Here is a 12,765-nt window from a genome sequence, read left to right on the forward strand (position 1 = left end):
TGCATGATCCGTGCACTATAAATTACATTGAAGTCTATGGAGGCTTCTGGCGGGGAGCCCTGATGGGAGCTGTTTCAAAATGGCAGTAAATGAGTTGATCTGCACAGCTGATTAGAGAATGTAGACAGACTGATAGTGTGCACCTGATCCCCGACTTACTGTAACAGCCTGCCATATGCTACTTTATGACAGCACAAGAGGGATGACCAACCCTCTGGATGGTTAGAAAGGGACTCTGAGGGAGATGTAGAAGCAAGAAAGACACAGGGGAGGCGTGAGGCTTGGTTGGGCAAGCTTAGGTCTACTACTGCTTGTTTGGTTTTATGCCGTCATCTTCCAGAATAAAGACACTGTATGTTTTCATGCCATTGCACTGTACCGTATCATATTGTCTTGGCTGTCAATGAGTACAGTCTTTCAAGGCCTTCTAAGTGAGCATTGACATAACCGCTGGGAAGAGTTTGTCCTTTTAAACCAACCTTACTAGCAGCAGAGGCTCTGAATGTGGTGAGAAGAGGCTTTCTCAATCAAAACAGAACACCACATGGCGGAAGACTAATCAACATGGCGGAAGGCTTAACAGTTTTTCTTTTTTTTTTTTTACAAATGATTGAATCTTCCCCTTAGGAGTGTATCCTTCTATGCTCATGCAATGTTTCTGAACCCATTGTTTTTTGAAAGGGTCAAATAATGTTCCAGGGGATAGAAAAACTATACAATTCATCTTGAAGCATAAAAATGTGGGTATAGCAAGGTTATGATTCATGACCAATTCACAGGAATGGACCCAAGAGAAATCCGTGCTAGAATGAGATGCACCAAGTGGCTCCATGTCAGCGCATCACAAGGTGGATTATTAAAAGAAATGGAATATGGAAAGTGCTCACACCTCCTTTTCTCTCTCCTTTCTCCCTGCTGCTCTCTATAATTGGTTTAGACTCTCCTTTATGCCTGCTCACTGCACAATAGTCAGTGTCTGGCTGGGTGGAACCATTTTAGTGCCAGACACACAAATATGACACACAGTGTGTGTGTGTGTGTGTGTGTGTGTGTGTGTGTGTGTGTGTGTGTGCGTGCGTGCGTGCGTGCGTGCGTGCGTGCGTGCGTGTGTGTTTTCCTTGGCTCACCGTCACCGTGGTCTGTGGCGCTAGGTTGCTACTGTCGGAGGAGGGAGCAGTGTCGGCTGCGGAAACAGGCGACTCCTCGTTCATCAGTCCTCTTCTGTCCAAGACACTGGAGAGTGAGACAAGGCTATCAGTCACTGAAAGCACTCTGTTCTCTGTTCACCATAGAAGGACGGAGGAGAGATGGTGTTTGGGGAGTAGCAGAGCAGGGATGCTAGCAGACGAAAACACGGAGACCTTTTGTGGACATGCAGTACACTGTGTTCAGATGACTACCCACAATTTTGAATGTAAATACTGCATCACCCTGTATCATATAAATAGCTAAATTACTTTACAGGTGGAAGGTATATGACATTACCTATAATATGAACTTAAAAACATATGGTTTTATATTGTCATTATTCACTGTAATTCACCAATGTTACAAGACTTGTAAAATCAAATACATTTTGATTCTGAATTGTGATTGAGATTCTGAAAAGAGTCTAGAGCAGTGGGGTCCCTCTCGGGACCCTCAGAAATCCTTGAGGGGTTCCAAATGGACTCTGGTCTTTAACTCAGAGAGTGTACAAACGGTTCAATTTGGAACTCCTAAGTGTTATGAGTGTTTTCAAAATAACAAGGTTTGAGAAGGTCTAGACTAGAGTGACACTTACCTGGGGTACGCAGGCCCACACAGCACCTCACAGCAGTTCTTCATGAAGTTCTTGTGGTTGTAAGGGTTTTGAATTCTGTTCTTACCCGACCACGAGCCTTTGATCTAACCAATACAGAACACAAAACCAGAGGTCCATTATTAGAGGACATATCCATACCAGGATTATTATAGTTAACTATAACCAACAAAATAACTAAAATTAGAATGGAAGAGGAAGATTATTTTAGTTAACTGGAATAACAAATAGAAAAGAGACTTTACAAAACGAATGATGATGACTAACTGAAACTCGTGTGTCTGTACTAAATGAACTAAAACTAAATGAAATCATCAGTATCAGTTTTTGATAATATATTACAACAAAAAACTAACACTAAATTTCTTTTTAATAAAACACAGGCTTTTCACAAAATAAAGACTAAACTAGCAAATCCGCTTTAAAAACAAAGCTAAATGGACTGAATATAAAACCCAACAAAATGACACAAAAAACATCTAAAATGGACTAAAATGTAATGCTTAAACTGTTGTAATAATGTTGACCCTGTATATTGTTTGTACATGCAACGAACTGCGAATAAAAAAATAAGTAAAACATATATATCAAAGCTAACTGAAAATGATAAACAAAGTCAAAATGAAATAAAAATAAAAACGAATGAAAAATGCTAACTATAATAACCTAGATCCACACACAGTCTAGCCATTCCAAACCACCAACCATTTTCAAAGTCAAACCCTTAAAAGGATATTGAGCACCCTCAAGCACCATAACTGCATACAATCTTGCTGAACACAGCAGATTGCCAGCCACGTCTTCTGGGAGAATTGTCTTACACGCTACAGTATTATGCTTATGTGTTATTCAAAAGCACAGCGCCAATTTTAGATGTTACTCCCACAGGCATGTGCTTGACCTACATAAAGGGCTGTGATGATTCCTGGTTTAGGATGAATGTGGGTGAAAGCATGACAACCAGGGAGTGACTTTATTAATTTAGTGAATAACAATTCAAAGAAACTGTCTAAAAGATTCCACCATATTCCTACATGAATAACTCTTTCGAAAATGTGTGTACTGCCAAGTCACGGTAGCCATGTTAGCTGGACCACACAAAGGTAAATTAAATTTAAATGAAACCCCTACAGTATATAGGTCAACATCTCTCCATATAGTAGATATGATCGGTTCATGTGTATATTGGGCACAGCTCAGCCCTCAGGCTAGGGCTCCACCAAAATGACGGCGTCGTGCCGGCGTCGGACGCCGTCAAAAAATGAACCGGGGCGAATTTGAGCGTCCGACGCGGACGTTGACGTCGGCAGTGGAGCACCCTTCATAGATTAAAACGGGAGCGTTCCCTGCGTTGACGTTGACGCGACGCTCGACGCGCTCGGTGGAGCCGGGGGGTCAGAGAGAACATACCAGTATAGTAGGCTGTATGGATTTTTAGGTACTGCTATAAAAAAAATCACACTCGTGTGAACTGAGCGGTGGTGTGTGTGTGTGTGTGTGTGTGTGTGTGTGTGTGTGTGTGTGTGTGTGTGTGTGTGTGTGTGTGTGTGTGTGTGTGTGTGTGCCTCCTGTGTGTGTGTGTGTGTGTGTGTGGCCCCTGTGTGTGTTTGTGTGTGAGTGTGCCTGGCCTATGCCTGGCCTATCCTGAACAACAGCGCCCCTCCCTTAACATGTGTGGTCAGAAAAGGTTACTGCAGGGCCAGGCTACATACCCGGAGACAGACAGACATACAGACAGACAAACAGACAAACAGACAGACAGACAGACCCACACACACGGCCACGTATAGGAGCGTTGTGACCACCGCTCAATAAGACCACACAACTGACAAGTATCGCGATGGTGACTGCAAGTGAGAAACTCAAAGTGGTTGACGTTGAGGCACAGCTGTTTACAATGGAATGCAAATATCAGCAGGAGTTTGGATTCACCTGGCTGTCATGTTATGAACTGATTAGCCCCAAGTAAAAGCTACAGTGTTGGCTAGCTACAGTACAATGCTGAGGTCCTGACACATTTAAGCTTTAAGGGATATTTCACTTTCAAACATGTTTGGGGTCATTTTAACATACTACTCTGGCTTTTGTGAGGACCCCGGGCAGTTTTTAAGTTGCTTCATTCAGTATTCAGATATTTGATATTCATTTTAACAAACAGACACTCCCCCTCCCTATATAAACCCATTGTAACTTCAAATTACATTTTAGCCATGTTAGATTCATTGAAAACACCTGTCCTTGGTTCTGGTGACTGAGATTGTCCTTCTAATGTTTGAGGGGGGGCCGTGTTTTTTTCATTACTTTTTTTATTTAATTTTCATTAAAAAAAAAGAAAAAAAGAAATAGACCCTTTTACCAGTTACGCTTGCACAAGCAGTCTAGAATAGATGTCATGTTTATTATGGTAAACGTTATATTTCATATCACATGATAACTTCCATATAACTTCCATAAATACAAAATATGAAAAAAAGAATAATACTAATAAAGTGCAGTTATTAACTCGACCCCACAGAATGGCGGTGATGATGCGGTTACCACCACCCCCCCCCAAGACCCAGATACCAGCCATAGTTCAAGGTGCCCTCTCTCTCTCTCTCTCTCTCTCTCTCTTTCTCTCTCGCTGTCCCTCATCACCGTGACTACGCTCTCTTAGCTGCTCTCCACTTTCCCTCTCTCCCCCTTAGACCAGCATGCCTGGCAGCTTGCCAAGCCCCTGCAGGTATTGACGTGCCTATTATTAGGCCAATCACAGATATAGATAGAGCCAGGCGGACAGCGATTGTTCTAACCAACCAACAGCAGCGTTGTTGCTGCATTCAGCATGGCTTATTACAGGTTCAAAAACCAAGCATTCTCGCCCCGAGGAAACATAGAGAAAAGGAATGTTAAATTAATCATTACAGTGAAGTATGAGGGAGCGCTCTGAAGCCGTCTAGAGCCTCCCACGACCGCCGCTGTGCTTGTGCACTTCTTGCCAGAGCCTCTGCAGGCAAATGCTAGCTAGCAAAGACTCCTGAAGATCTATGTGTGCCATTACAATGGTATATACAAAGACAACAAGAATTACTCCCGCAGTGGGTTTGGTCCGACTGCACTGGCACTTGATGTCATCTGCTTTTCATCAAGCCGTGTGTGTGTGTGTGTGTGTGTGTGTGTGTGTGTGTGTGTGTGCGTGTGTGTGTGTGTGTGTGTGTGTGCGTGTGCGTACGTGTGCGTGTGCGTGTGCGTGTGCGCGAGCGTGTGTGGGTGAGATAGCTGGCCAAACAACAATGGCAGAGTTGAATTAATTCATACATTGTGATTCTATTGGAAGCATTTCTGTCCGGCATGTCCAATCCCTCACTGTAGACTGTATCTTCTCCCACAGAGCCCGCCTGGGAATGCTTCGTAGATCCAACTGAGAACTCAGTGGATTTAATGACTTGACAAGTATCTTAAGCCAGCCCAATTTGTTCTAAAGCCAACTTCTACTACAATTGATACACCCCAACAAACCACTGGGGTTATTGCATAGATTAGGATAGGAAGTGATCGTTGAGTTCAACGGAACTAAAATACTGTGTTTGCTGTTTATGTAACAGCGAGCTACGTCTAGAGAGGAAATGAGTAAAGAAGGCGCATCGATGAAATCGCTTGACAACAGCCTGTGCTTTTAAAATGTTCCAGCATTCACCATGACCATTTCTATTCTGACCAAGCCAGAGCAGTTGTCAAGGAAACAGCTGAGTGGAACTTAGAACTTTGGAGTCCAACGGGGCCAGGGCGTATGTTTATCTTTCCAACCACGTGAAGCCCACACTGGCCGATCGTGACAAAACCACAGGCTCACACACGCACGCACGCACGCACGCACGCACGCACACACACACACACACACACACACACACACACACACACACACACACACACACACACACACACACACACACACACACACACACACACACACACACACACACACACACACACACACACACACACACACACACACACACACACACACACACAGGTTTGCAATTACTACTTTGTGGGGACATTACACATAGTCTACTATATTTGTGGGGACATTCAATTCATTTTTAACCCTAACCCTAACCCTAACCCTAACCCTTAACCTAACCCCTAAACACCTTGTGGGACACTAACATTTGTCCCCACAAGGTTTTTTTCTCCGATTGTACTATCTTTGTGGGGACATGAGGTCCCCACAAAGTAGTACACACACACACACACACACACACACACACACACACACACACACACACACACACACACACACACACACACACACACACACACACACACACACACACACACACACACACACACACACACACACACACACACACACCACCCAACCACGTACGGTACACACACCCAAACCCAAGTACAAGTATGCATACACTACAGCATACACGTAAACACTTACAATGACACAGACACATAAAAACTGTTTACACAGTGTGTGTGTGTGCGTGCGTGCGTGCCCACGTTTGTGGGTGTGGTTTGTGTGGGAGTTGTTATGTAACCTGCATTACAAATACATAATCACACTGCATTATCATCATTGCACGATATGCAGATATACTGTATATGAGGGGGCAAAGGTTTGGACCATATATACTTACATCTTCATTGGTGGTCTGGTTGAGAGAGATCAGGTAGGTGTGGAAGCCAGTCAGACCCACCACAGACCACAGCGTGAAGAAGCACACCAGCACCTCCAGCACAGTGAGCTGAAGAGTTAAGAAAACAACACAGGTGCGACCTGCCTGCCTCTGTGATTACCGATTAACCACTTTCAACCTGGCGTCCATATTTTGGGCACGTCATTAGAGGCGAAAAGAATACAAATGGTCAAAAAGTTGATTCACTATTTTTTTGTTTAAATGTTCTTTTTTCAAATAGTGAAAACCGACGACCTACAAGTTACAACAACACACCACAGTCAGTGAGTGGTGTTGTGGGCTTGTAGATTGTCTATTTTCTGTATTCCTTATAGAGTTCTCAAATTCTGCCCGAACCCGACTGTAGAAAATCCCCTCTACTCCTGCTCTGCCCCAGGTGGGAGGAGCCCAAACAGACTCACACTCAACTCACCTGATAGAGGCCAATTAACACCACCTGCATGTAATTTCAGCCTGCCCTTTAAAAGGCAGCCATTCCACAGTAGTCAGACAGGAGCATGTGTTCATTTTGTTTGGGTTTCCTGAGTTTGGTTTCCTGAGTTATAGTTTTCCTTAGTTTGTTTCCTGAGTTTGTTTCCTGTGTTTCCCTGTGATGCATTATTGACTTAAAACCATCATCCACATTACCATGCCAAATCAACATCATATGCTGTATGCCATGCCATTGCCTTACTAATAAATACACCATGTTAACTTTTATCTATCTGGTCCTATGGTCTTAACATTCTAACAGATGTTCTGGTGTCGAGTATACCATAGAACTAGCATTTTGTAGCCAACAACTTTTACACCGACCATACCCGAACCCGACCCAACATTAGGGTAGGGTAGGGCTTAAAATGTATGCCAATTAGTCGGGCCGGGTAGGGCCTCAGGCTCAATGAAAAACGAAAATATATTATTTTATTACTATAACTCTGTGATAGAGTTCTCAAATTCTTTCTAAACCCGACCTGGCCGACCATACCCGGCCCGACTGGGTACATTAGCATACATTTTAGGCCCTACCCGGTTTGGCCCAGTTAGGGCCCAGTTAGGGCCGAGCCTTAAATTTCAGGCCCGTTGAGAACTCTAATTCCTTATACGACGAAATATATAGGGTTTAAGTGGTTAAACAGCTAGCACACTTACACAGAACCCTTTCATAAGGCAGCTGGGCCACGAAATCACAGAAGGTCTAATTTGAGAACAGGGGTAGATGCGGGCAGTCAAAGCCCCCCTAAAGGTACCCTTGAGTCGACATTTTGAGAGAGAGCAAAAGGAGAATGAAACAGAGTGTGAAACGAGACTATCGTTTCACTTGTGGTGTCATAGTAGTAGTAGTAGTGGTGTGAAGGTCTTTGTCAATGTCTTTGGGAATTTTATTATTATTTTTGTCCCAAGAGCAGGGTAAAAATCACACCCGTGTGAAGTGGAGCTGTGTGTGTGTGTGTGTGTGTGTGTGTGTGTGTGTGTGTGTGTGTGTGTGTGTGTGTGGATCATGTGTACCGAATTTTGTGACATTTGAAGAAAATATGTAGGAAAAGGAGCAAAAAGTGTGTTTTGGAGAAAATTCAAGATGGCGGAAAATCTATCATGGCGCAAATGGGCGTGGCCTATATGGGGAGATGCGTCATGACCCAAGGAATCCAGGGAAAAAATATTTTTAATTTTCCGACCTACGGTTCAAGAGTTACAGGCCAAAACGTAAAGTGGGGTGTTATGGCGCCACCATGCGGCCAAATGACACAATTATTTTTTATTTAATCCTTGAAATCATTATGAACCTCCTCTCCAAGTCTTGAAACTCTAGCCCCTATGGTTTGCGAGAGACAAATAATTGAATGTGAGTTTTTGCGATTCCCATTATAAGTCAATGGGGAAAATTAATTCACTAATAAATTAATATCAATTAAACTATTGAACCTTTCTCTTAGCAAGTTACTAGCCCACGATTCCCGAGTAAGCCGGTCGATTTGACATATGGCGCGAGTGTGTGGTGGCAAAACTGTGGGACTAGTAGCGTGCCGAAGTTTAGGAAGTTCAGGCTACATACAGACACACACACACACACACAGACCCACACGGCCACGTATAGGGAGCCTGTGCTTCACACAGCTCCAAAAATAGCATGCACACACGCATGCATGCATGCATGGCTGGTGTTATTGTAACTTGCGGAGGTCAGCATGTTGGAAAGGATATGTTCCAGGTGTTTCCTTCAAAGTGTTCAAAAAGCCAGAGTCCACTGAACCTGTGAAGAAGCACACACACACAGAGGAGTTCAAAAGAGAGAACCTCTGTAGTATCTCTGCACACACACACACACACACACACACACACACACACACACACACACACACACACCCTCCCCTCCCATCTGAGATGACAAGCGCTCGCATATTCTTCTTGTTCCTTCTGTAGCATGACTTTCAAAGAGTCGTGCGGCCCTCAAATGAAGATTGTACGCCCAAGAGGCGATAATGATCCTGACTGTAATGAATTCCCCTGGTGCCCATCGCTCCGTGCTCCCCGCCGTCTACATGCAAGAGAATACTGAAGCGAGTGTGATGATGAGAGGGAGAGGAGGTGCCGTTAGATGTCAAGTTACGCTCTAGTCTAGGGAATGTATGCCTTGGGCCAAAAGGCGTGTGTGGGTGGGGGGTGGGGGGGGGGGGGTAGTTAGTCCTTCTCTGTGTGTCACACAAACTGCCCCTGCCTGTTTTGTCACATTCTGTTAGCAATCAGCGCGTCACACTCCTAGACGCTGCGCCCGCCGCGCACCAAAACTAATGTCAGCCTAGCTTTCAGAGAAATTGCACAAATGTACATGCTACACCACAAAAATACTGAGCGTTAAAATGGAAAGTGTAAGAGTGTGAAGGAGATGTGGGACATTGGTAAAACCTTGGTTTGTTGTGATACAAATATTGTCCATCATCTTTATATATCTGTGCTCTATGACTAAAATCACATTTTAGTATATAAATGAATGGGAACAAAGTCTGTACATTAAAATACATTAAAGAAGGCCTTATGGTGGCGGCACATTCGTAACAAATATTGGTTACCAATTGATTTCTATTGCACTAAATAACCTTTGTCAGCCCTTTCACTTTCACCAGATTACGTACCATATATGGCCATCCTTGTCCATTTTATGCCCATATATGGAGATCCCTGATGTCATCATTATTAAGCACTTATCTGGGGAATTATTTAGCTTTTGTTTAGTTTTCGTCAATGGAAAAAGGTAGTTGACGAGCATTTTTCTCCATCGTTTTTGTCAACTAAATGAACACAACAACACACACACACACACACACACACACACACACACACACGCACACACACACTCGTACCGCCGGATACTTACGCATGACAACATGGACAATGTTGAAGGTGAAGATGTAGATGGTGAGCAGGGAGAGCGACAGGGTGAACAGGTAGAAGTATCGGTAGTTCCTCTTTCCCACACAGTTGCCCACCCAGGGACAGTGGTGATCAAAACGGTCTGAAGGATGAAAAATGAAAGCAGTGTTTTAGTGGTGGAAAAAGTACTCAAATGTTTTACTTTAATCAGTAAAAGTATAAAAACAACAATGTGGAAATACTCTGTTGAAGGAAAAGTCTGTTACAAGGACAAAAGTTCTGGCATCAAAATATACTTAAAAGTACCAAAAGTATTTAGCTGCTCAGTTTCGCTCAATCTGGTGTTGGTTGCATCCGGTGGGTGGTGAGAATAGATGGTTATCAATTGAACAGCAGGAATTAAAAAACATTCCTTTAAAAATAATCCCTTTTTTAGGTTCTAAAAAAATCCTCTTGAAGGCAACAAAGAACCCTATAATCCTGAACTCCTTCAATGCATGGCACGAATCCCATTCCGTCATTGGTTTAAATATCTCACTACTTAGGAAAACTCCCTTTTGGGACAATCCAAGAATCCCATACCCCGGATCAGACAACACTTTGAAAAGATGGATTAACGAGGGAATTAAGACAGTTGATGACCTGTATTGCAATAACATCTTTGCAAATTTCCAACAACTCTGTGAAAAATTCAACCTTCCAAGACAATGTCGGTTCAAATACTTCCAGATCAGAGATTGGGTTCGCACTGATTCTCCAGACTTCCCAAATATCCCACCCGATTCCCCATTCGAGACTCAGCTTCTCAGCAATCATTACTCTAACACTAAAGGCTTGATATCTTCTATATATAACATAATGATTAACTCACTGAACGCCATAAACGTCTTTTACGTCTTTGATCCTTAGTGCCATAAACGTCTTTTACGTCTTTTTAATTAATCAAAAGTTTTATCATTTTTTCATAATTGTAATTTCAAAAAAATCGCTCTAGAAGTTAGCCATAAGGCTCCATGACCGGAGCGATACGGCCGATTTGACTGTAGCACCAGTGTAACACAGTCCGACGGGAAACCGGTATAACCGAACATTGGTTCCGGCCGTTTACATGTTATCTTAAAACGTTCGTTTATACACTTCCCGTGCTTCCCTGACGAACTATAAGTACTCCAAAAACTCCGAAAAATCACGCGATTCCAGCGGTGCCATCCATTTGGCGATTGCTATCCTTGATCGCGATCGCCAGGGCTCTGAAGTGTTATAGCATGATAGCTAAAAGGCCTGGCACTGATGTAAACAACTAGGCCCGAACCAAAACAAAATGGATGCGTCTCCTTCTTCTTCTGTTAGTTGATCAGATAGTAGGAGATCACCACCTGGTGGTTTTCAAAGGCCATAGCACTCTAGAACACATACAGCCGTCATAATAACAGTATATATCAATGTGATCTAGCTCATCTTACACATTCTGTTCTATTGAAGCCCAAATCTAATGATAGGATATATCTATCTATAAATGCGAGAAGTCTCTGCATGTGTGTCTGTCTGTCTGTCTGTGTGTGTGTCTGTAATCCGCGTATCTCGAGAACCGTTCGTCCCACCGGCTTCAGATTCGGCACGCGCGTTCCCCGCCGCGGCACGGAGTGCAGTGCCGGGTCTCGACCCGACCCGACGCGCGGTTTTCCCGAACCGGCGCGAAACGTTCGGAATCTCCTTATGCGGGGTTGATTGTTGACATCAGGCTGTTCCGGAGGAAATCGGCGAAAGCTCTGACTCATTGTGACATCACTTCATAAAAGGCTCTGACATCACGTACGCCACATGAGTCAACAAAAAATCTCTGTGATTGTGTATGTATGTATGTAATCCGCGTATCTCGAGAACCGTTCATCCCACGGGCACGCGCGTTCTCCATATATGGGCATAAAATGAATGCCCCCATATATGGGCATAAAATGGATTGCAGACAGACAGATACAGATATCTCCATATATGGACATAAATGGACAGAGGCAAACAGATGGTCAAAGATCTCCATATATGGGCATAAAATGGACGCAGACAGACAGATACAGATATCTCCATATATGGGCATAAATGGACACAGGCAAACAGATGTTCAAAACGGGTCCTATGACAACAGGTATAATGAGGTTTGCATTAAAGGGGGAACCGGCACTGTGTCTGCAACACAGTTGGAGGCACAGACAGATACTCCATATATGGGCATAAAATGGACGCAGATAGACAGATATCTCCATATATGGGCATAAAATGGACCCAGAACTATAACTGCAGTGATCTCCATATATGGACATAAAATGGACGCCGACAGACAGACAGACAGATACAGATATCTCCATATATGGGCATAAATGGACACAGGCAGACAGATGGTCAAAACGGGTCCTATGAAAACAGGTATAATGGGGTTTGCATTAAAGGGCGGGGCATTCATTCCCTATTTACATTGTTCCGAGTTGGCCAGGTCGCCGACTAGACGCTAGTATATATAAATATACATGTTTTCCTTTGTAAGAGGGGTAGTGTGGCTTTCGATAGAAGCATAGATTTATATATGTAATTTAAGTACAAAATATGATTTTGGCCCCCATAAAAAGGTAAAATTAAACAAAATGGTGGCACCATTTTGATAGATTTGAAATAAAGGGTGGCATTCAGTGAGTTTTAATAATCTGCCACTCTATAACACTATGCCTATAAAACAAAAATGGGAATCTGATCTGGGGTGCACCTACGACGATATTGACTGGCGTAACATGCTTGAGGGTTCTCAGACTGTCTTGATCTCCACTAAACACAGACAAATGCAGTTTAATATTTTTAATCGAACTTACTATACTCCACATAGGTTACATAAAATTTACAATAATGATTCCCCCAATTGCCAGAGATGTAAAG

The 12,765-nt window shown here is 43.3% G+C and overlaps 1 protein-coding gene across 3 annotated transcripts in view; it reads right to left on the reverse strand.

Moving 5' to 3' along the window:
- The window catches only part of zdhhc9 (zDHHC palmitoyltransferase 9), a 36,896-nt gene that overhangs the window by 5,083 nt on the left and 19,048 nt on the right, over positions 1 to 12,765 (reverse strand). For 2 of the 3 annotated variants that reach the window (XM_080746336.1, XM_080746335.1), the window contains exons 4-8: positions 9,848 to 9,985; positions 8,677 to 8,725; positions 6,433 to 6,535; positions 1,784 to 1,887; positions 1,128 to 1,233 (exon numbers count right to left, since the gene is read on the reverse strand). In XM_080746336.1, coding sequence (XP_080602462.1) covers positions 1,128 to 1,233; positions 1,784 to 1,887; positions 6,433 to 6,535; positions 8,677 to 8,725; positions 9,848 to 9,985 — 500 coding nt within the window. Of the gene's footprint in view, positions 1 to 159; positions 236 to 1,127; positions 1,234 to 1,783; positions 1,888 to 6,432; positions 6,536 to 8,676; positions 8,726 to 9,847; positions 9,986 to 12,765 lie in introns of all 3 variants that reach the window. The other variant, XM_080746337.1, reaches the window with a different exon arrangement.

The sequence above is a fragment of the Nannobrachium achirus genome (genome assembly GCF_963921795.1).
Source record: "Nannobrachium achirus genome assembly, chromosome: 17".
Classification (NCBI taxonomy): domain Eukaryota; kingdom Metazoa; phylum Chordata; class Actinopteri; order Myctophiformes; family Myctophidae; genus Nannobrachium; species Nannobrachium achirus.